The sequence below is a fragment of the Syngnathus typhle genome, linkage group LG1, assembly GCF_033458585.1.
Source record: "Syngnathus typhle isolate RoL2023-S1 ecotype Sweden linkage group LG1, RoL_Styp_1.0, whole genome shotgun sequence".
Classification (NCBI taxonomy): Eukaryota; Metazoa; Chordata; class Actinopteri; order Syngnathiformes; family Syngnathidae; genus Syngnathus; species Syngnathus typhle.
In genome coordinates, this window is record NC_083738.1 from 24,780,614 (window position 1) to 24,804,112 (window position 23,499).

Genomic DNA, 23,499 nt, shown 5'->3' on the forward strand with positions numbered 1-23,499 from the left:
CTTTATGTTTTTGGATTGATGGTAACTGCTTGCCAAATTTGCATTGACCAAGAAGATCATAGTTGATTGTCAAACAGTTATGGGTTAGGTGATGTTAACGTACGTAGGTAACTTACACAAGGCACAGCTGTCCTCTTTCCAACCGACACCCTTCCATTCATCATCAGTTTTGTGTTACATTTTTTTGGTTCACTTCCATCTTTCATTGTGCTTTGTCCTCATTTTCCTTTATTTTCCTTTTTATTTTCCCTCCATTGGATATTTCTACAATCACCACCACAATCGAAAACCCAAAATGAAAACAAACAATGGCCTCGCCAAACAACAACTGGGTTTAAAACACACCAAGCAGAACCCTCTGGCCCGCCCACGGAGGTCAGGTGCTCTAGTCCCACTTCCACGAGCATCCTGGTAAGTTGGCGGGCACCCCCGATGGAATCGCAGAACGGGATCATAACCCGATACAGCATCGAATACGCCGCCATCGAAGGGGAGGACACCTCCACGAAACGGATTCTGGACATCCCCCCGGAGAGCTCGCAGTACCTTTTGGAACACTTGGAAAAATGGACACAATACCACGTGACAGTCACTGCTCACACGGACGTCGGAGCCGGGCCGCAAAGTACGCCGCAACTGGTCCGCACAGAGGAGGACGGTATGTGTTCCTCAGTTCCAAAGCCTCGCCATGACAACAGTTACTAATAATCCCTTCCGCCTGCTTCTAACAAGACTCTTTGGACTATTGATCGACTTTTTGGCCAACATTTTTGGCTCAATTTCAACACATGGTACATTGACTTCCTTTTTTTTTGGAAGATTGGACAGTGGGATTTTTTTTTTTTGTTCTTTTTAGGTTTTTTTTACAGAAAACCTTTTTTTACTGTTTTTCAGCTGTGATGTGTTAGAATCATTTTTTATTATCATACAGTTTTTGCTTGCTTCATAGCCAAAAATTCTTGTTGCGCTTCAAGCTTTGATCCGCTTGAAGCCACTCTTTTGGCTCCACATGTTTTTCCCCACTCTACCCATTTTTAATGTTTTACAATTAGGTCAGTCGCCAGACCTATTTTTGCTACCCCTTTTACCATTGTTGAAATATTATCGCTGCAATTTTGTGATTTTCAATATTTTTTTTTTTTTGCGTGGGTCACTATTTTGCACAACGGAAGAAGATTCTAAACCGCGAGCAAAGGGGTTGACTGTTATGTTGACCTTTTTTTTTTCCCCTCATTCTATCCCATGATGTCCCCCCAGTTCCTAGCGGGCCACCTCGTAAAGTCGAGGTGGAAGCTGTCAACTCGTCGTCAATTAAAGTCATCTGGCGCTCGCCGATGCCCACCAAGCAACATGGGCAGATCCGAGGTTACCAGGTGCACTATGTCAGGATGCTTAATGGGGAGCCCACAGGACAGCCCGCCATCAAGGATATCCTGATTGATGATGCCCAGGTAACCCACATCCTCCTACATCAAACCAAATATTCTTTGCTAGACCTTCGTTACAGTCACCAAATGGGAAAAACACCCATTACAAATCATATGACGTAGCTGACAACAGTAATGATTATTGGCTTTATGTGTTGTCTTTTTCCCTAAACCTAATCAGTGGGAATATGATGATTCAACCGATCATGTGAGTAGTGCAACCAGATTTGAGTTTTGTCCCGCCCACCCCTCACTGTCGTCCTCAGCATGAATGGCATGTGACTTTTTTATAGTTTATCAATAGCCAGCTGTAATGTAAAGACCCAACCATCCCTATCCTTGTCCAATGAAGCATGCCCCCAGCTTGCGAGAATGTTCCTGTTCTGTGTGCATAAATACCCACGGATTGCCTGCACCTAATTGAAGTCTCTCGACTCAACAGGAAATGATCATCTCAGAGCTGCTGGCCGAGACCACGTATTCTGTTACCGTGGGGGCCTATACCACAAAGGGCGACGGTGCACGCAGCAAGCCCAAACTGGTTACGACCACTGGCGCAGGTACGTTTGGTCATTCTTGTGAAGGTATGCCAGAAAGTCACTTTACAATCATGAACCATTCCGCCCATAGTGTTTGGTATCATGATCGATCAACCTGATTTCTTTGTTGTGCTAGGGTACATGTTTGTTATTGCCATTCCGAATGAGCTGTAAGCATGTCATATTGCTCTTCTCTCTACTAATCACCATAGTTCCTGATAAACCTCGGCTAATGGTCAGTCCCACCAACATGGGCACGGCTCTCCTCCAGTGGCATCCCCCAGCGGTCACCCACGGACCTCTGCAAGGTTACCGCCTCCGCTTCGGCCGCAAAGACCAGGAACCGTTGACAGTCATCGAGTTCCCCGAGCGGGATAACCACTACACCACCAGAGAAATCCATAAAGGCGCCTCGTACACGTTCCGGCTTTCGGCACGCAATAAGGTGGGCTTTGGCGAAGAAACGGTCAAGGAAGTGACCACTAACGAGGACGTGCCGAGCGGCTACCCCCAGTGGATCACGGCCGACGCCGCCACCACATCCACCATTCAGGTCAGCTGGCAAGAGGTGCTGCTGGCCGAGCGAAACGGCCAAATCGTCAAGTACGCGCTGCAGTACAAGGACATCAACAGCCCGCGCAGTCCCTCTGAACTCTTCATCACCGCCCCTGAATCCACGGTGGTCTTGGACGGCCTTAAGGCAGATACCACTTACGATATTAAAATGTGTGCCTTCACCAGCAAGGGTTCTGGTCCCTATAGCCCAAGTGTCCAAATCAGGACACAGCCTTTGGATCAAGGTATGACCAGTCCCTCAGCCATCTTTGCTCTTGCTTGCTATTTCCCCTATGCAGCTAACAACAAGCTCCACAAGGCAGAGCGTAACCACAAGAAGGTATTAAGAAGTAGTCGTCATACCCTTCGAGCTATTTATTACCTCCCGTGTGTTTGTGTCTTAAAAGTCAGTCATTACATGTAAAAGTCGGTGTTAAGGTAAGAGGACAGTGTTCAGGGTACAGTAGTCCGCTTTTGGGGGTGTTCGGAAGGTAAGTCTTAGCATGGCGGTAAGCAACAAGAGGGTGTCTCGTGTCTAAATCAGCTCCCCCCCTTTCTTTTAGCAGTGTTTGCAAAAAATTTCCATGTGAGAGCTGCCATGAAGACATCCGTGCTGCTGACTTGGGAGATCCCTGACACCTACAACGCCGCTCAGCCTTTCACGGTGAGTTATGTGTTTCACTAAAGCCCATGGATGTACCATATTTTCCGCACTATAAGGCGCACCTAAAAACCTCCAATTTTGTCAAAAGCCGACTGTGCGCCTTATAATCAGGTGCGGCTTATATATGGACCAATATTGAGCCACTACGGCAGGCGTATCAAAATATATGGACTTAAATATGGACAAAGTTTTCAAATGGGCCATTCCTTGAAGGTGCGCCTTATAAGCCGGTGCGCCTTATATATAGACAAAGTTTTAAAATAGGCCATTCACTGAAGGTGCGCCTTATAGTGCGGAAATTACGGTACCTTCGAACCAAGGTGACAGTTCTGCGGTAGTAATGAACAAGCCTACTGTTCCAACCTAAAGACTGGAAGAACTTGAAAGATAAATACTATCATAAAATACATCCCGCAAGAGTTCCTGGTAAAGAATTCAGAGCGTGTTTTCAAAAAGTAAGATCACCTGGTTTTGCATCCAGATCCTGTATGACGATGGACAAAGCGTGGAGGTGGACGGCAAGCTGACCCAGAAGCTGATCACGGGGCTTCAGCCGGAGACGCAGTACTCCTTCTTGTTGACCAACCGCGGCAACAGTGCCGGCGGTCTTCAGCACCGCGTGGCCACCATGACTGCGCCAGACATCCTCCGCACCAAACCCTACCTGATCGGCAAGACCAACTCGGACGGCATGGTGACGGTGGAGCTCCCTTCGGTGCAGACATCTGAAAAAGTCCGGTAAGTCGTTGCCACTAGGAAGTACGGATTTCCTGTATGTTTTTTTTAGTGCTGCAAAGACGAATGGACTGCCTAATGATTGGTGTGACACGTGCGCCATTCACTTTTCACCTCAAGGAAAACCAAAAGGAATTCATTGTGATTAAATGTTGCTGCTGACATTTAGTGGTGGGGGGTTGAAGCATCGAGGATATAATAGTTTTAATTTTTTTTTTTTTTACTTTTCCCCCCAGTGCAGTTAGGTTTAATTCGTAATTTTTAAAAAGAATGTAGTTAACTTTTCCTGATCCAAACCAGATGTCTTGCTCTTTCCAGGGTGTATTAGTAAATATTTGTTTATTATAATTTAATTGTTATATTTTATTACTTTTCCTGATCTGAACCAGATGTCTTGCTCTTTCCAGGGCATTTTAGTGAATATTTTTTTATTTATTTTTTATATTTTATTACTTTTCCTGATCTGAACCAGACGTCTTGCTCTTTCCAGTGCGTATTACATCGTGGTGGTGCCCCTGAAGAAGCAACGTAGCGGCAAGTTCCTCAAACCCTGGGACAATCCAGACGAGATGAATTTGGAGGAGGTAGGCAGGCCACTGACGCACACATTTCTCTTCAAAAGCCTTCACATGCAAATGAGGACGTGAAGTAGCCATTCAAGTACACGTTCAAGTCCTCGTCCTCTATGCCGCCGTTGCAATTACATGAAGAGTCGCCGGCGAGTTTCCAATCCCGAGGCAAGGCTATGGACTTGCAACACACTCACTGACTTTTATATTTAGCCCATTTCAAGAGCTTTGCTACAAGATTCCGAAGCCGTGCCTCATATTTTCACTGCGGCACGAGGATATATCATACGGAGGGATGGCTGAAAGCGAGCGCGCACCCCATTCCATCTGGCATTGGCTTTTACAGCTCGAGCCTCGGGGCCCCGTGTCTGGAGCCTTGACCGATTGCCCAAAAAAAGTCGCCGCGCTGTCAGAATTTATTTGTTTGTCAATACTGGCACTCACCTTTTCACAACTTTTCCCAAGGGCAACTAGATTCCGTCGCTGTTGACAGCGGAGATGATTGAAGACATTATCGGGCGGCACCAACAGCCCCGCAGCCAAAACAGAGCAAAAGACGCACACACAAACAGTTTAATGTGAATGACGGGCGCATCCATTGTTGGCGCACGTGCACGCTGATGATCCGTGCACCCGAGTCACAGATGTGAATCTACATCTAGGATGACTTGACGGGAGTGATTAGCATAATTAGCATTCTCATGCCAAATAAATGGATTTTAGCTCAGTGCGATTTTGATGCATAAAATTAATTTGTTGAAAATAAATATATTGCCAAATTTTTGGGAAAAGCCAAACTGAGTAGATGCCATGTTTATTCAAATATTTTGTAAATTACTTTTATTAATTCTCTTATGACGGACGATGTATGGGGATTGGAAATAATCAATAATAATCAATAATGAACTTTTTGTTCATGTGACGAAATTATTTTCAATTGAATGCATTGCATGATGGTCAAATTGAATCTAGATAAAAAAAAGTATGTAAAATATTTTTTTGTATGAAAGAATTTTTTTTCTTTTCTTCTCTTTGCTATATATTTTTAAATGTGCAGATACTTGCTTTAGGGTTACTAACTTCACTTACACATAGTACCTAAAATATTAAATCTATTGACACCACAAGGAATGAATGTATAATTTCTACACTCTTTTCTTGCAAAATTTATTTACTTTTGATTTTCATGTCATTTATTTCACCTCAATTAATCTCAAATAGCGCAGATAAGTCAAGCATTTCATCTCCATTTTACATAACGGAGGGTTTAATAATGGCGAGGCATAATTGCAGTTTGAATTGACGTCGTCACTGTTGATGCCGTAACATTGTTTCATCTGTTTGTCTTTGCTAGCAAAAGAGAAGATAAGTCAGATTTGTCAATGCTCTGCCTTCCGCTATCGGCGTTTTCAGCTTGTGCACAAGAAAGAAAAAAAAAATGAAATCTTGACAGGCAGATACGGTTTGTTGTGGTTTTCATGTGTTTGCTGCTGCACGACCCCCCCCCCCCCTCCCCCCATCTTATCATGTGCCTCTCTTGCTCCCGCACACACTGTAGCTGCTGAAGGAGATAAACCGCACGAGCAGAGGCCTCCGACTCCGCAGGCAGGCGGAGCCCAAGGCGTACATCACCGCCTACTTCCGAGACCTACCCAAAGACTTCACGCTGGGCGATGGAAAGTTTTACGGCGACTTTGAAAACAAGCAACTGCAAAACGGACAGGAGTACATCTTCTTTGTGCTCGCCGCTCTGGAGATATCCGACAACGTGAGGCGTTATCTGTTTATGATTGAATACAGATTTTGCGACAATCCACAAAGACCGCAGTGAATGGTGAAATCTGCCTAGCAACAAGCGACCAATTAGAACAATTCTTATACTTTGCCGTGAAGCTGATTTGTTGTTTTTAACGCTTATCCTCATTAGGGTCACAGGTGACCCGAAGCCACTGTTCTCGATATCTACGAGCATTACTATTTCAACGTGACGGACCGACCAGGTGGTCTTAATTCTCCCCGCGCTGTCAATAGACGTATAAAGTGGGCAGCCATTTGCTCCCGGTTAAACGTGTTAATTTGAGCCCTTCTAAGATTTGCAAAACTTGAGAAGCCCGAGGGCGAGAAGCCCCCGTAAGACCAGAGCTGATTACAAGACCACCTCGATAACGGGGCGTCTCTTTAATTACGTCCCGTCTGCCTTATCTCTTCAGCTGCAGCCTAAGTGTGTGTGTGTGTGTATGCCCCCGCGTGTGTATAAATGAAAGTGCAAGAAAAGCGGCATGATTAAGTAGGCAAGATGATGGATGGGATGAGCTTGAGGGGTGTGTATACTTCCTGCCTCTTACACTTTTTCGCTCACCTTGAATGCAGGTAAAATGATAATGACTCACCCAGAAAGATCTCCAATTTACTTTCTTATGCGTGTAGTTTCTTCCCAAAGGACAATTTTTTTTCATTATCTTCCGCTGGAGTATAAAATAGCTCAATCAAAAAGCGGAGGGTCATCTTTGGAAAATTTGCATGGGAATAATTGAGCCGCTTCTGTTATTGCAGATTCTAAATGTTCGGGATTGATGAAAAGTCCCGCCGCACAAAATTGCGAAGCGACTACCGTTCAAGTCAACCAGAAAAGCTAATAGCGTTAAAGAAAACTTCTTAGCCCGAGATCATCAATGAAATCATTAGCACCACTGAAGGTTTCAGAGTGACTGCTGTTTTGGTTAGCAATGTACCATGAATGTCATTTTTGCCAATTCTGCTCGGTCACTTGTAGCTTAGTAGATTTCATGTGGCCCAAACCTAAAAACATATTCAGTTTCTTCCAAATAAATTGTACAATGTCCATCGTTTTAGATCATGTACGCCACAAGCCCATACTCCGACCCGGTGGTTTCGGCCGACATCGACCCCCAGCCGATCATCGACGAGGAGGAGGGTCTAATCTGGGTGGTGGGCCCGGTGCTCGCCGTTGTCTTCATCATATGCATCGTCATCGCCATTCTGCTGTACAAGAGGTGAGCGCTATAACCACACAACACTCAATATGACACGAACTAGCGATAGCAGTGTCAATGTTTTCAAAGAAAGTATGTCGAGTCATAACTAAACGTCAAGTCGTAATTGGGTTGTCATGTCTCATCGTACGATCTTGCTCGGTCTTACTATGTCCTTTCAATATGTTCAACCAGCAATCAGGAAGCTAAACTATAAAGTTGCTTGCCTGCCTTTGAGGGTGATTCAGATTTTCTGCAATTTTCTGAAAAGCATAATCCAGTGTCAATCATCTATGGTGATTCATCCATACATGATTGAAAAGGTGGGTTGCCAGGTGAAATTCCCATTTTCAAATATAAACCAGCAAGTTAAAATTAACTCGGGTCTTTCATAGGTTTTAGCCAAGAATGTCCGAAAATTAACAAGTTTGACTCACATCATGTGACCAAGTCTCCATTTCTAGTAAGTCCCGTACCAAAAAAACTGGCAAATCTGAATACATGTTGCCCATCCTGATGGATCAATAAGGTTGCAGGAAAAGACAAAGAGTAATTAGAAGCCAGGAGATGACTTTTCTGCTCCAACAAGAAGCAATCAGCTGAAAACGCTCGAATGTTTGAATCTTGCTTGCACCTGGCGCTCTCCGTGTTGTTTGAAATGGAGCCCGCGGCTGCAGAACCAAGCAACAGCTCTCAAGCGAGTCCTCACACACACAAAAAAAAAAACAAGACTCCGATATGATTGCTCTCACTATTTAATCCTGTGTATCTCACTTTATGGAGCCAAAACTCTTACCAGCTCATGTTTGTTTCGATATTTCTTTTCTTGCTGACCAATGGAACAGCAAACCTGACAGGTAAGAGAGCCAGAGAAGCAAAAACTTGCTTGCCCTTTCAAAAGAAATAAACCAATGACACGAGCACAGAGCTGAATCAAAGTCCTGCTCCACAGTTGCACTGCAAAAATGGTCAACCCTCGGGTTTTTTTTACCAAATATTCTTTGCCTGAATAAAAATAAACTGTTCCCCGCTGCAGGAAAAGGGCTGAATCAGAAGCCAGGAAAGGTAGTCTCCCCAACAGCAAGGAGATGCCCTTGCATCACCCCACTGACCCCGTTGAGCTTCGCCGCCTCAACTTTCAGACACCCGGTGAGTGTTCGTCCGATTAAGTGAAATCGAGAAAAAATACTACCGGTTGCTGTGTCTACCTGACCTTTTGGCTAATACCGAGTGTTCTGCCTCAAGGAGTTTGGAAGTGTCACACTGACGCTGTGAATTTACTAGGTCATCTCTTATCTTAGCTGCACATACAATCACTAGATGTGAAGATCAGTACAAGGTGTCCTAGACTGAAGTTCTTGGAGGGATTAGTCTCTGTGACTCAGACTCTTGAATACTACGGACACTAACCTCTGATCCGGCTAGTGAAGTCAAGTGCAAGGTCTCGGATCCGAGCATGTTGTTTCCTACGCAGAGACTCAGGTCTCATCGTTCGATGAAGGGCCGAACGGTATTCCGGGCATTTCTCATCCAAGTGGAAGCCTCAAGTTAGACTTGAGGAATGGTTCTGGAAAATGTGGCTGTCCATTTTTTGGGGGGAACTGACTCACCAAAACTGGGACAAGCATAGGGCAATTCTGGGATGCGTGATTAAGGATTTTAAACAAGTCGGGAATTTTTGCTTGGGCGGATCATGTGATACAAGGCCCTAAACGACTATCTCAACATTTCCATTCAATTTCCTCAGGGAATTCCAGTTTTAAGTCCGGCACCCGATATTGGAAGGGTGTTGGAGGTGGTGCAGGGATCAGCACTGATACCGATTCGAGTACGAAGCGTTTGGTAGCATCTCTGTATCGGAATAGCGTTTTGCGGTGTTTCGACTTGGGCGGACTGCGGTTAATACGGTGAATGCAAATTACTCCTTTGTTGCGATGGTGTTATGGCTGCTGCATGGAATCATCCGACGCCCATTTATCAACCGGGCCGACTTTTTCCGGCGCCGACTGCTTTGGAACACGTGCGCCACAACCAATAATGTTGCTTTATCAAAGCGCCATCTTCCACATCAACTCATATGAAAGGATGATGAATTATCCCCGCAGGCTCATTTTGAAAAAAAAAAAAAGATGTTGCATATTTCTGAAAGCTCTTTTCAGGCCATTACGTTTTTTCTTCTTCTGTCTTCGAGTGATCCCGTCCATCCACTTTTCAAGTCTCCTTCTGGGCCAGACAATCTTTCTGGCTCTTCTGAAAAGTACAGGACATACTTTTACTCCCACTGTCTGACAATACAAGACAACCTTTTTCCCTCCCCTTACCGTGCTGCCAACCCTCATTGGGCGTTTTCATCTTTTGAGGATGCTTGAGCGACCGACGGGAATGGTGCTTTCATTGTCACCCGCTGGTGGAAATGGATTTTAAGTAGCAAGCTGCGATAGAAACACCCTTTCAGGGAGATGTGAGAGTGGATGGGAAAATGAGGCCCTGCTTCCATTAGCTAATGCCCACTTGTGCCGGCGACTCGAGGAGGGAACGAGCAGCGCCACTCGTGTCGCGCAACATTGGCCAGAGGCTGGAGTGCAGTTTTCTACTTCCCATTGTGGCAAGTGTGGATGAGCCTCATCGCCTTGTGCCTGTATTCAAGTGTAAGCGTGTCAAGGTTGGGCAACTTTGAATGGAAACTTTTGTCTTTTGTGCGTCAGAATGAACTCCTGAACTCTGGATAAGTAGAAGAGAATTTAAGGATAGTTTTGTAAACATTGTTTGTGGTCTATTTATGGTTTAAAACATGGGTGCCAAACTCAATTTTATCACAGGCCACATTGTCTTTGTACGGTATTTTTACAGAAGCACATTTGCCCCTGCATTGGATTATTATAACGGAGCAACAAATTAATTTAAAATCAGACGTCATTCAAATAGTAATATTATGTTAAATTAAAATATACTGTCATTAAATATTTTAATGTGCAATTGTTTGTTAAGACAGGATTTGGTAAAATGAAATGTTTCAAGTGAAGACAAATTCCATTTAGTAAGAAATTTAAAGTGGCTACATAAAATGATGTAGCGGTCTAGTGAGTTTGACAGCTAAGGTTTAAACTATAAATATAAATAATTATAAATATTTATATTACTCATGCTCAGTCCCAGTCCTTTGTGGATACGTAGAGTGCACTGTACCTAAAACGCCCGTGTTTGATTTGCGCTGCTACGATAGTTACTGCGTATGCCGCTGGCCTAGCTTAGCGTCTAGCATGACGTCACTAATAATTAACCCATTGAGCACACACGCAAATCATTTCACTGTCTTGACACCATGTTTGCACCAAGCGGTACGGTTTGCTCCGAGAACTACAGACTGTTAGTATGCCAAAAATCTTGATCACTTGTTTAGCACCGCTTGATGTAAACAGGGCTGTACACACTTCACATGGCCGCCATGATGGCGATATTTAACGACCATTTCCTCCACAGGTACGCGCTCGTCCGGTCACTCAAGTAGCCTCCATTTGTCAAGTTAGTTGGCCTCAATTACGCATTTGCCATGAATTATTTCCCCCTTCCCCCTTCTTTCCCGCCTAGTCTCCTATCCCCATCTAATCCGCTTTGGTGTTAACGCCGTGTCATGGCAGGAGGCGAGAAAATGACAGGCGGGGAACATCAATCATCACTCCGAAGTAGAACTCTCTCTCTCTCTCTTAACATCTTTTCTTTCTCATGCTAACTTCCCAAGCTAGTTTTCTATGGGAATAACAATCCTTGTCTCTCCGTAGAGAGACACATTGGCCTCCATGTCGTCTCCATTCAAGCATGGCACACAAGCTAACCTAACTCGATCAAATCTTCCACCTCCACACTGCTCATGCTTATCTAATCAGTTTGCTTGCGCTTGGGTTCTGATTTTTTTTTTTTTTTTGGTGCAGGGGTTGTTTTGTTGTTGAAATCCCAAAACGCAAGCATGGCTGACGACTGACCTGCAATTCTCTCCGACTGACAGGTATGGCGAGCCACCCCCCAATCCCCGTCATGGACCTGGCGGAGCATCTGGAGCACTTGAAAGCCAACGACAACCTCAAGTTTTCACAAGAGTACGAGGTGAGCGCTGATAAGAGCCAATGAAAACACGGCCAGCGTTATTGCCTCATACTTTAAACTGTAAATATAGTCCAAATCCCAAACGCTATAATTTCAACAATGTCTATATAAGCAAATATTTTTACAGATTATTTGATGGTGAAAAAAAACACTCGGTGTGTATGCACATACACAGGGAAAAGACTGAATTCTCCAGTAACAACCCAGACTAAACCTAACTCATTCAAAGCTTGTCTAGCTGTCCCTTACTTCTTTGACACCAATTCCTATTCATACAGAGCTTTGGGTGCTTCTAAAAGAGTTGAAAAATGCAAGCAGAATAAGAATAATGTCATTTTTAGAGGTACAAAGAAATTGAAGATGTCGTTAAAAATTGTATTTATTTATTTCTAATTAGTATACTGTCTCACTGACGACCACTGTTGTTCTCCCGCCACAGTCCATCGACCCCGGGCAGCAGTTCACTTGGGAACACTCCAACTTAGAGGTGAACAAACCAAAGAACCGCTACGCCAACGTGATCGCCTACGACCACTCGCGAGTCTTGCTCTGCGCCATTGACGGTATAATACACCTTTCCTCCGTCTTGCTTCATCACACCATCACCACACTGTACTCCCCCTCCCACCCCGCCTTCTCCGTCCTCACACCGACATGTCATTTGCTTTCATGCCGTGGGTGCTCGCGGGGAAATAGATGGCTTTTTGAAATAGGCAATTCCCCCCCCCCCCCCCACCTCTCTGAGCGCGCCACTCCAGTCCGATTGAACAATCACCTGCAAAAACCTGAGATGCCAGTAAGTTGTATTTCTCCGTGGCGCCGCGCCGTGATTATTTTTGATCCGCGCCCGGGTTTCACATTAAGTCTCTGCAGGCGCATTGAACGAGAACTAAGGAGGCGAAATATGCATATGTAGATGCCGTGTGCAACTCAAGCGTAAAGCAGTTGCGACATGCGTCACATGCTCAACGAGGACGTTTCCATAACAAATGTAGAACATGAAAAAATGTCTTGAACAGAATGCTAATCACAAATATCATTATAGGCTAATACGTATTAAGAAAAATGTCCCTCGCACATGCATGACAGCCATTTTCCTCAACGCAGACAAATTCAATACATTTTTATTACGTTGTTTATACAAACTAGAACATGAACTCGGGTCAGACTTGCTTCAAAGCAATCCCTCGTCGTTAAAGGAAAGTCAAAACAATCTGAAATTGAAATAACAGTTTTTTTAGTCTACAAAGTATTTATTCTCCAAAAATACATTTACTCGCCGAAGGGAGGCGCCATTCAGGCTCTTGGGCTGCAGTAATATGACGTATATTAGCCTATGTTAGCGGCACGCCGTTCTTGTTCCACTCCGAATTTCCGAATGGCAAATTTGAGCAACGCGCTGACTTTCCGATCGTCCGGGGTGAACCGATGCGTGCTCTGTGCGTATATTTGAACGCACCATTGGTTTGGTCACATGACATTCCACATGAACCAGAAAGAACGTTAATGACATATTTTTCCATTGATGTGATAAAAATACCCAACATGGCGCCCCCCTGAGGTTGATAAATTATTGTTTTACTCTCTTATATATATTTTTTTTTTTACCGTTGCTTACAGTGTATTCCAAAAACAAATTCCTTCGGGTTGACTTCTACTTTAATACTGTGTAATGGCGTTTCAATCAGTTACGTTGTTTTTCTCCTCCAGCTCATAAGCAGACAGAACGAATGACATAATGAATGCAAATCCTGACTGGCAGACGGCATAAATGCGTCCGCTCGCATAAATAAACATCTATTCAGTGCTATTAAGCAAAACAGAAAAAAAAAATCGTGTCTTTTTCTTTTCAATTGGAAATTACAGCGGGCTTAATTGTGTCTTATCTTTTGTCTGTCACTGAATATGTGTGGACAGCAAACACAGTGAGAGCAAGGGAGGGAGGGGGCTGGGGGGGACGTCAACATCACGCAGACATGTGGTTTTCACGTTATACTTTTTGTCTATCCACGACAAGTTACCTGGGAGGAAAGAAAGCCCGGAATGGAGATTGAAGGAGGGGCTGGAGAGCGAGGGGTGGGTGGGGGCGGCGGTTGAGGGGGTTCTCTGAGACGTGGCGTCCATGCAGATGAGACTTATCTTGGTGGAGCATGTGTGCGCCGAGCCCCGAAACTGCCAGTCCTGAAGCATTGACTGACTGTCAGCTCTGTCTCTTTGCGCTGGATTAGGAGGGGAAAAAAACTGTGCCTTTCATTTAAAATAAGCAAGAGGAGGGAGGAAGAGAGGGAGGCTTGTTTTCCTGCACAGCAATTTTGCCACTTCTACAGTTGGGAGAATAAAAAAAAAATAAAAATGAATGGCCACATTAGCTGCACCTTCAAATAGCGTCTTTTCTACTGGAGGTGCTATTTGTCAATCTTACTTTAGATGGGCAATGACTGCAATGTATTTATTTGGTGGAAAAATATACATTATATTATTAATTTGAGATATTTGATGGATAATTGTTAAAATCACACTGAAAATGGGATGATGAATCCTGATGAGTTGTATCCTTTTCATTTTGCACATATTTTGCTCTATTTTATTTCTATTATAAATAAATAAGATTATTTTGCATTATAATAATAATGAAGAAAATGTGGATTTAAAAAAAAAAAAGATTTATTTTATTAATTTTTTAATTGTGTATTATAAACAGTATTTATTTTTAAATATCATTGAATTTTCAACATTGAACTATTTTTATTGATCATCAAGGCATCCCGGGAAGCGACTACATCAACGCCAACTACGTGGACGGCTACCGAAAGCAGAACGCATACATTGCCACGCAAGGCGCTCTGCCTGAAACATTTGGGGAATTCTGGCGAATGGTCTGGGAACAAAGGAGCGCCATTGTTGTCATGATGACCAAGTTGGAGGAGCGATCCAGGGTAAGACACAATCAAAATCCATAAGGGGTGATCCGGTTCGACTTCCGTAGAGTATCTTCTAATGCGAGGGCTTTGATGGCAGGTCAAATGTGACCAGTACTGGCCCAGCAGAGCAACGGAGACATATGGCCTCATTCAAGTGACTTTGTTGGACACAGTGGAATTGGCCACATACTGCGTCAGGACATTTGCACTTTTTAAAGTAAGTAAGAGGTCTGCAATTATTCGGTATTGGGCTTTCATGGACCCGCTGGCTTTTTGTAGAACGGCTCCAGCGAGAAACGGGAGGTCCGGCAGTTCCAGTTCACAGCCTGGCCGGACCACGGGGTGCCGGAACACCCGACGCCGTTCCTGGCCTTCTTGAGACGGGTAAAGGCGTGCAACCCTCCGGACGCCGGGCCCATGGTGGTGCACTGCAGGTAGCAAATTCTTGTTCAAATGATAAAAATAACCTCAAGCATGAAATTGATTTTTTTTCCACTTCTTAGTTTGCTGGAATGAATCTATGAATACGTATGACAGCGTACGAGGGGTTTTAATCATTTTAATGGATGAACTCATTAGCAAATAAAAGCTCTCAAATTCACTTTAATGGTAGGTGGGTGAAACCAGAAGTCTCATTGTGTGTTAAGCACACACACACACACACTAACTCATTTTTCTATAGCCCTTGTCCTTATTATCTTGCACTGCCACTCACCACCAGCCACTGGCAGCCATTTTTCGTAACGTCTTAAATAAGTTTTCCAGCGTTCCAAACACAAGACAATTATTTTTCTTATTGTAAATATAAAGTGTATGATAACGGCATATAAAATAATGATGCAATTGAAACAGTTACATATAATGGGTTCAAGATTATAATAATGAAAGAAAAAAAAATTCTAACCAGATTAAATTGAATGCAACTGTAGTAAGGCAATGATTCTTTCAGCCACAAGAGGGAGTTGAATAAGTAAATTTGTGAACAGTAATTAGATGGAGGATAACAGTTTATGGGGACATGACTCGCATGTATAAGCTAATTTGGTTTTAAAGAAAATCCTCCATCCCACACAAGTCAACTCACTAAGTTTCTCAGCAAACCTTTTGACATTACGGTACAACGAGTTCTGGTGTCATTCCCTCGAGCTAACATCTCCCCCCACGCACTGCCACAAAGCGAGCGCAGATTTGCCGCTACGCTGCAAACATGTTGCACATCATCGGGCCCACGAGTGCCGGCCTTATCGCCTCGGGTTCTCGCATTCGAAACAATCGAGCCGACTCTCGGTGTCCGGACTCCCGGCAGGGTGCCGCAACGCCATCAGAAGAGAAAGTACGTGCCAGAGATAAAAACTAGTGTCAGCCTGACAAAAAAAACGGGAAGGCGGCTTAGCGTGGATCTCAAAGTAACATATTCCGTAGTTAATTAGCACCAGGATGTAACATTTATTCGGCGGTAATTGACAGAAAAAATGAACTGCTACCACATTATTGTTTTCAAAATGAACTCTTCATAATTAAAAAAAAGCCCAGTTGTGAAAAACTGCATTTTTTCGGTTGTTCCGACGGAATTTCATACCTCGCCCTAAAAGGCAAAAATGGTGTGGTGAGAGCCAGACCAAAGAGAAAGAATTCAAAGACCCCGCCCCCAACTGGTTGAAATGTATCCTTGCTGTAAGGTTACATTTTACGAGACACTAATATTTCTTTTAGGAGGGGGACGACGACGGACAAACAGACCCTCGGAACAGATTGCGTTCAAGTTTTTTCCGTAACCGCACTAAATCAGCTCAGCCCGCTATGCTCGTGCGTGCATGTCGGTCCGCTTGGCACGTTAGCTGACAGCCAGAGATTTGGTAACAATACATATGTAATTGCTTTGGCTGCTCTGCATCCTTTATCTTCTTGCAGCTCAGTGCAGCTGTATTTTACAATCCCCCCTCACCCCCCTATTCCCTCAACTTCTGGAAAGCACATTAGTCTGACACTTAATGTGTGTCAACGTCCAAAGCAGGCTGGCCTGACTGGCTGAGAAGCCAATGTCAGGTCATTAGTGCAGTCAGTCTGCCAGCTCCCCCGCCGACTGCCAAATACACGGACGCCTTATCTGCACTTGTCAATAAAAAGAATATTGTTCCCCCCTCTTATGTTTAACAGCACGTTTGCTGAAAATATGCCACGCTTCCGTCTTGAAGCTAACTGCCAGCGTGTCCCCCGTCTCACCTCCCGCCCACATGTCTCATCTTCTTCCCGCATCTCTGACACTCTGTCACGCATTGGATCTCTGGTCATCACTCTTCCGAGTCCCAACGTGTTTTCAATCACAAAGAGTCGGACGATTCGCTCTTTGGAATACTTGCGCATTTCATTGCCGCCTGAGTTTTTCGTACCCTAAAGGGGTGACGAATTGTCACCGGGGGGGAAAAAAAATGTAGTCATGTAAAAAAGTTAAGCCTCAGTCAGCCCTTTTTTTCAAAGTGATCATCAGATCATTTGTTAAAGCCAATGACTCCCCTACGTGTCTTTATTCCATTTGCTGCATGGCACATTAGGCAGACTTGGCCTCGGGCGTCCGACTTTATGCTCCCACCCGGGTTGGCGCTCTCCTTGCTTCTCTTTTCTCTCCTGAGCGAATGAAAAACAAATGTGCCATCATGAGACGGAGACACAAGATCAAGGCTTCCACCTCACAGGCATAATGGATCCAATGATCTATTGACTTTGGAGTGCCAGGTCTCCAAAATTGACAAACAGGATTTTAGCAACTTCTTTAAAATGAAAGTCCTGAGAACCGCAGTGGTCCTTCTTAAGTCCTGATAGGTCGGAAAGCACAGGTGGTGTAAACAGAACGGCAGCAAAGTCAGAAACGGTCCCACTGGATCAGAGTTGCTGCCAAATCTCGGTCTCCGCTCTGTGGCGCTTCAAGTTTAATTACACCCCGAGCTAAATGATCCAGTCCTTTGGCGAGGAAGTTCTCTCCCACCTTCTGGCAAAGACGACATGAAGATAACTTTGTCTTCCTTGTCCCCTCGACAGCGCCGGCGTGGGTCGCACGGGTTGTTTCATTGTGATCGACGCCATGCTGGAGCGAATCAAGCACGAGAAGACGGTGGACATCTACGGGCATGTGACGCTGATGCGGGCCCAACGCAACTACATGGTGCAGACGGAAGACCAGTACGTCTTCATCCACGACGCGCTGCAGGAGGCCGTTAACTGCGGCACCACCGAAGTGCCCGCCCGGAACCTCTACGCTTACATCCAGAAACTGACGCAGATAGAGGCCGGAGAGAATGTCACCGGCATGGAACTTGAGTTCAAGGTTGGTTGTTTGGAAGAATAACGACGCAAGCTAATTCTTTGAACATACCATACTATAAAAGTTCCCTTCGAGTCTGAGTATTATTTTTTGTGGTATGTTTGTGCAGACTGTTCCGTCAGTGACTCCTACTGCATTCCAATTTTTCGTACGGGAAATTTCACACAACTCCAGACACTTTAAACCCCAGGAGACCATGTTGTAACACAGCTCGGGAATTTTCCCCTTCTTTGGTTTACCATAGATTGCCCACGTTGGTGCAAGCGTTTTCCCAGACTATATCTGCCAAACCAAAAGTCTTGAGCAATATTTTCTGTTGGATCGCAGCGTTCGACCATCTGCTCTTTTTGTTCCTGTGCAGCGTTTAGCCAACACGAAAGCCCACACGTCAAGATTCATCAGTGCCAATCTCCCCTGCAACAAGTTCAAGAACCGCCTTGTAAACATCATGCCATACGAGTCCACGCGCGTGTGTCTACAGCCCATTCGGGGCGTGGAGGGATCCGACTACATCAACGCAAGTTTCATTGACGGCTACAGGTAAACGCGCCATTTGACTATCGCGGCTAAATGAAGAGATGCTAACCCCCCTGGTTTCTTCTCAGACAACAAAAGGCCTACATTGCCACACAGGGACCATTGGCGGAAACCACAGAGGACTTCTGGAGAATGCTCTGGGAGCACAACTCTACTATCGTCGTGATGCTAACCAAGCTCAGAGAAATGGGCAGGGTATGCTCACGAGAAATTGGACACCGTGGGATAGTTGTATATCATGGTGCTTGTCTCTCCCAGGAAAAATGCCACCAGTACTGGCCCGCAGAGAGGTCAGCCAGATACCAGTACTTTGTGGTGGACCCCATGGCCGAGTACAACATGCCGCAGTACATCCTCCGGGAGTTCAAAGTGACGGATGCCAGGGTAAGCAAACGTTGTCATAGTGTCAAGCGCGTGTTTATCCCAAACTAAGAGTCTTTTAAGCGTAAATGCGGGAGCAGCTCAATACAGCCAGACTTTCTAATTCCATCAAAGGCTTACGCAGATAATGGCAGAGGCTCCCTTCTTTGTGCTCCATGTTCGACTGGTTCCCTCAATGGCATTGCTATCCTTACCAAAGGGATACAATATTGCTAAGTCAGACACGGGCAAAGTCAGCTTCACATCAATTGCCATTTTTGACATTTGACACGGAAAGGCACCATTAATGAGACATCAGTGTTCCCCTTCACGGCCCGCTGTCGCCTTTTCAGGACGGGCAGTCGCGAACGGTGCGACAGTTCCAGTTCACAGACTGGCCCGAGCAAGGAGTGCCAAAATCCGGGGAGGGCTTCATTGATTTCATTGGCCAAGTACATAAAACGAAAGAACAGTTTGGCCAAGATGGGCCTATCTCAGTCCACTGTAGGTAAGTGAAAGTAACACACTCGGTAAAACTTTGACCTTGACGCTTCTCAGGGGAGTTCAACGACTTCCGATCTTGTCCCCGAGCTGTGCTACTTGTTTCTTAGCTTCTCATTACCTACCCATCTCTCTCCCGTTGCACAGCGCTGGCGTCGGTCGGACCGGAGTCTTCATCACCCTTAGCATTGCCTTGGAGCGAATGAGATATGAGGGCGTCGTAGACATCTTTCAGACCGTGAAGATGTTGCGGACGCAGAGACCAGCCATGGTGCAGACAGAGGTACTTAAGCCATTGAACCTTGACCCACCACATGCATTCAAACACTTATGTGGAGACGAACTCACTGATTGATTTTAGCATGTCTAATAAGAAAATATAAATTGCTAATTTTCTATATGCTGATATCAAAGAAAGAAGTTTGAACATCACTGCCGTAAAATGACCACACAAAATAGAAAATTTTGCACTTGTTTGTGTTATTCCAGGATCAATACCAGTTCTGCTACAGGGCCGGATTAGAGTATCTGGGAAGCTTTGATCACTATGCAACGTAAAAGGACTCACCATCGGAGGGAAAAGCGTCAAAGGAAAGAAAAGAAAAAACCCAGTTGCGCCTCTCTTCTGAGCCATACATGACTGCTTGAGAACGTACAAACTCCTTGCAAACAACTCATTAAGTGTTGGATGTGCGACATGAACACACACACAAAAAAGATTCCCTGGAGGACCAAGTACAGTATTTTCCCAATCCAAGTTTGAACCGGCCTTGTCATCAAGTGATGAAATCTAGACCATTGAAGCATCTCGTTGGATTTTTTTTTTTTTTTTTTTTTTGCTTCAAGGATTTATTTGGGAGTAAACGAACCCAGCACAGAATGTGACTCGAGCTGGGTGAATGAGTTACGAGGAGCGTGAGAAACTTGACGCACATTGTAAAGAAAAATAAATCACAATCACATCCATCGGGACAACCCAGACATCGCTTGAACAGACCCTGACGTTGAAGTACTCCCCCCCCCCCTCCCCTCCTGTCTCAATGTTCATCATCTAAAGTTTGCAAGGGGATATACAAAAAAAGAATCTATGGAATAAATCAAATAATTAATTTAGTTTTTTAGTACTTTATTATACAGCTGATGTGATTTTTTTTTCTTTTGAAAATGTGTACTTTTTTTTTTTTACACACTGAAAGAAACATTGACATCCACATTTTACTTTTTCTCAAGCTGTTTGTGCAGGATTTACATTTTCTGGTTTGTAGCACATGGATTGAAAAAAAAAAAAAAAAAAGAACAGGCTCAGCGGCAGCCTTACCTTTTGGCCTCGATTGTTTCCCCATCACCTCCCATCCGATAAACTGGGGCTTTGTGGAATCAACAGGGATGAGCAAAGTATGAAGTTGCTGCTATCAATTATCTTAGTTCTTCCATGTCAGGATGATCAGAGGACTTAATCAGATTAGTTATATATATATATATATAAATATATAATGAGATATGAAATAAATAAAAAATATATTCTAAATATAAAGTCTAAAAGAAAATGTTCTGGTTGGGGAACGCTTGCGAACGGCGTGGGAAAGTGATGTTTCACTGGAATGCACATCGGTAGGACACAATTCTGATTCAGTGCATTTTTTCTTGTGCAATAATAGACGTGTTATGAAGTATGACGTCCCGCCCCCTGCAGGCAACACGTGGAATTTTTCATCAGCTGTCTGTCACTCGCCTCTCCACACAATTGGGCAAATTACAAAGAAACGTCTTGTATGTTATTTAAACCCTTTCTCTCGTATTCCCATTTTGCATTTAGAGTGCCTTATATTTATGCCTGTTTTTATACCATCAGTGTATCTTTTGAGTATCTATGTATAAATATATATTTGCGTTTATTTACAGTAGTATTCACTATGTCACATGAGATTATATATGCAAACATTTTTAAGATCATTTTGTCATTTTCAGTGGCCTTACTGTGGCTGGGTGGGTGCGACGGACCTTGTCGGGGGGGGGGGAATAGAAATTCAGATTTTCAAAATGTAAAATATTCAAAGTGAGCAAGATGAGGACATGTTTGGTGCTGTTATTCAGTCAAATGAGTGAGACTCCAAGATGGAGCTCTCTCAGGCGTGTCGATGTGTGTTCAGTATTGGGTAGCAAGCCAAAGTAGTCAAAGCTAAAAGAGAGAAAGAGAAATCATAGTTCATGTTTTCGGGGGTGAAGAAAAATGCCACTCAAGTCTGATCTTAACGTTTTGTACGCATTTCAACTGAGAAGCTAGAAGTTATTTATAGATCTTAAGTGAGGGAGGTAAAATGGCTACCCAATAGCTCCTAAACGACCTTAGAAAAAAAATCAAATTTCATAGTAATGTTGGTATTTGAGCGAGTCAAATCATTATTTTGTTCAAATTTCTATATGTATTGTTAATAGTGCAATGGGGAAGCAGACTTTTATTTTATTTTTGGGCAAGAAACAAAGCTTGTTCAAATTGCAGAATTGACCCACACCGGGTGGGAAATGAAAATTTTAAAAAAGTTCAACAATGCATTACTATTATTTTTTTTCAATCACGACAAAGAATCCACATTGATTGGCATCTTTAAAGACCATTCATTCGCTTTTTGAGATGGCTTAATGGATGTGCATTCCAGGTCTTTCTTTCCCTTATAAACATGTTATGTTGTTCATTTACAGACCTAAAAGTACTGTTAGTGGGTGAAGTGTTTTATTTTTTTTTTTGTTAATTTTTGTTTATCTAAGACGCATGGTCACACGTCGCAAGATGGGCCCGGTCGGCCTACTAAGGAAGATTTGCACTTTCTCTGTCTTTGTACTATGCACTGCCCTATTGATTCTAAACCCAATAATATATTACTTGAACCCATTATGGAAAGGAAAAAAAAAATCTCCTTCAACGTTCACTTTGTGTGTATGTAAATAACACAAAAAGGTATCAACTATTAAAAAAAAAAAAAAAGTTGTGGAAAACAAACAAACAAACAAAAAAAAGAGCGTTCATTCTGTTGCTGCGGTTACTCCAGCAATGTCTCTGGAAAATTCTGCCGCCTCGCCCCAAGATCACATGTTCAGCTTGGAGTGTCATTAACAGAAATAAACGTTGTGTTCCTCTGCGCTCTCTATCTATCTCTCATCTGGATGCATAGACTGAAGATGAAGAAATGAATTGTAAAGGAAAAAAACAAAAAAAACGGCTTGTTCATACAATTACCTCTGATTAACTGTAAGCGTAAATTGTTTCTTTTTTCTGAATGAAAGGAGTGCTTTTTATTTTCTTACTTAGGTCACATTGGTGGGGAAAGAAGTCTGTATAAGAAATCGAAAATTCACATTTGTTATAAATGAATTCTATTAAAAAATGTGTGTGTTATGCATTGGCGTTTCATTCTATTCCCAACGTCGGGCATCAAACATGGCCACCATGGTCAAATGTTTTTGCAACCTTAACGCGTTTCTTAATTTAGCCCAGACACGTGTGCTTTAGAAAAATGTTAGCGCACAGACCAATCAAAATCACAGAAACTAATTAATTCCAAATTTCTCATGTTTTTTTTTTTCTGTCATATGAAAGGCAACGTGGAGAACTGGATCTCCTGCCATGTAGTAGAAGAAAAGTAAAACGTTCTGCATAGAAAAAAAAAAAAAACATTTTCAGGCCAATTAAGTTGAAGTTAGTTTCCGCATGACAGATGAATTCACGTCAACATTGTTGTCATTGGTCCAGGATTTGAGGTTTGGCAGCAATCCAACAAAATTTGTAGCACAATTTAGGTTTTTGAAGAAATGTCCAAAATGTCCCTGGAATGCTTCAAAGCAAAGCAGCAGACCACCCACAACCCCACCCCACGCCTCCCCCCATCGCATCTCGAGTTCTAATAAAGACACTCCAATAAGTCATTTTTCCAGCGGGACCAGCCAGTCCAAACATGAACACACACTGTCATTTTCCAGCCCAACTGCTCATTCCTTTTTATTTACCTCATGTCTCCTTCAGTTCTTTCAATGACCCTGCAAGGTTTGGACTGTAGTGATGTGCATTCCAGTTCTTTTAAGTGAACAGAATCTTTAGAATCAGTTCACTCATAAGATTCCTTCAAACGAATCGTTCAACGAATCGATGGCCGGTCCGCGAAAATATTTCTGACACATAACCGGTCCGTGGTGCAAAAAGGTTGCGGACCACTGATCTTGACAGGTGAACCGCTTGTGAGCTGATCCATAAAACCATATATATTCCATGCAGTTTGAGCGACG

The 23,499-nt window shown here is 43.7% G+C and overlaps 1 protein-coding gene across 23 annotated transcripts in view; it reads left to right on the forward strand.

Moving 5' to 3' along the window:
• LOC133155156 (receptor-type tyrosine-protein phosphatase delta-like) overlaps positions 1 to 22,619 on the forward strand; it is a 195,112-nt gene extending 172,493 nt beyond the window's left edge. For 6 of the 23 annotated variants that reach the window (XM_061280227.1, XM_061280262.1, XM_061280279.1 and 3 more), the window contains 24 exons: positions 353 to 658; positions 1,258 to 1,451; positions 1,609 to 1,635; positions 1,870 to 1,987; positions 2,179 to 2,766; positions 3,085 to 3,185; positions 3,667 to 3,923; positions 4,411 to 4,504; positions 6,048 to 6,257; positions 7,343 to 7,503; positions 8,519 to 8,631; positions 10,963 to 11,004; positions 11,486 to 11,583; positions 12,023 to 12,146; positions 14,344 to 14,519; positions 14,602 to 14,721; positions 14,784 to 14,938; positions 17,541 to 17,826; positions 18,185 to 18,363; positions 18,429 to 18,555; positions 18,619 to 18,744; positions 19,074 to 19,228; positions 19,369 to 19,504; positions 19,711 to 22,619. In XM_061280227.1, the coding sequence (XP_061136211.1) occupies positions 353 to 658; positions 1,258 to 1,451; positions 1,609 to 1,635; positions 1,870 to 1,987; positions 2,179 to 2,766; positions 3,085 to 3,185; positions 3,667 to 3,923; positions 4,411 to 4,504; positions 6,048 to 6,257; positions 7,343 to 7,503; positions 8,519 to 8,631; positions 10,963 to 11,004; positions 11,486 to 11,583; positions 12,023 to 12,146; positions 14,344 to 14,519; positions 14,602 to 14,721; positions 14,784 to 14,938; positions 17,541 to 17,826; positions 18,185 to 18,363; positions 18,429 to 18,555; positions 18,619 to 18,744; positions 19,074 to 19,228; positions 19,369 to 19,504; positions 19,711 to 19,779 (3,962 nt within the window). In that variant the 3' untranslated portion in view covers positions 19,780 to 22,619. The remainder of the gene's footprint in view (positions 1 to 352; positions 659 to 1,257; positions 1,452 to 1,608; positions 1,636 to 1,869; positions 1,988 to 2,178; positions 2,767 to 3,084; positions 3,186 to 3,666; positions 3,924 to 4,410; positions 4,505 to 6,047; positions 6,258 to 7,342; positions 7,504 to 8,518; positions 8,632 to 10,962; positions 11,005 to 11,485; positions 11,584 to 12,022; positions 12,147 to 14,343; positions 14,520 to 14,601; positions 14,722 to 14,783; positions 14,939 to 17,540; positions 17,827 to 18,184; positions 18,364 to 18,428; positions 18,556 to 18,618; positions 18,745 to 19,073; positions 19,229 to 19,368; positions 19,505 to 19,710) is intronic. The other 17 variants (XM_061280320.1, XM_061280335.1, XM_061280327.1 and 14 more) reach the window with 5 other exon arrangements.
• Positions 22,620 to 23,499: the final 880 nt, after the last annotated feature.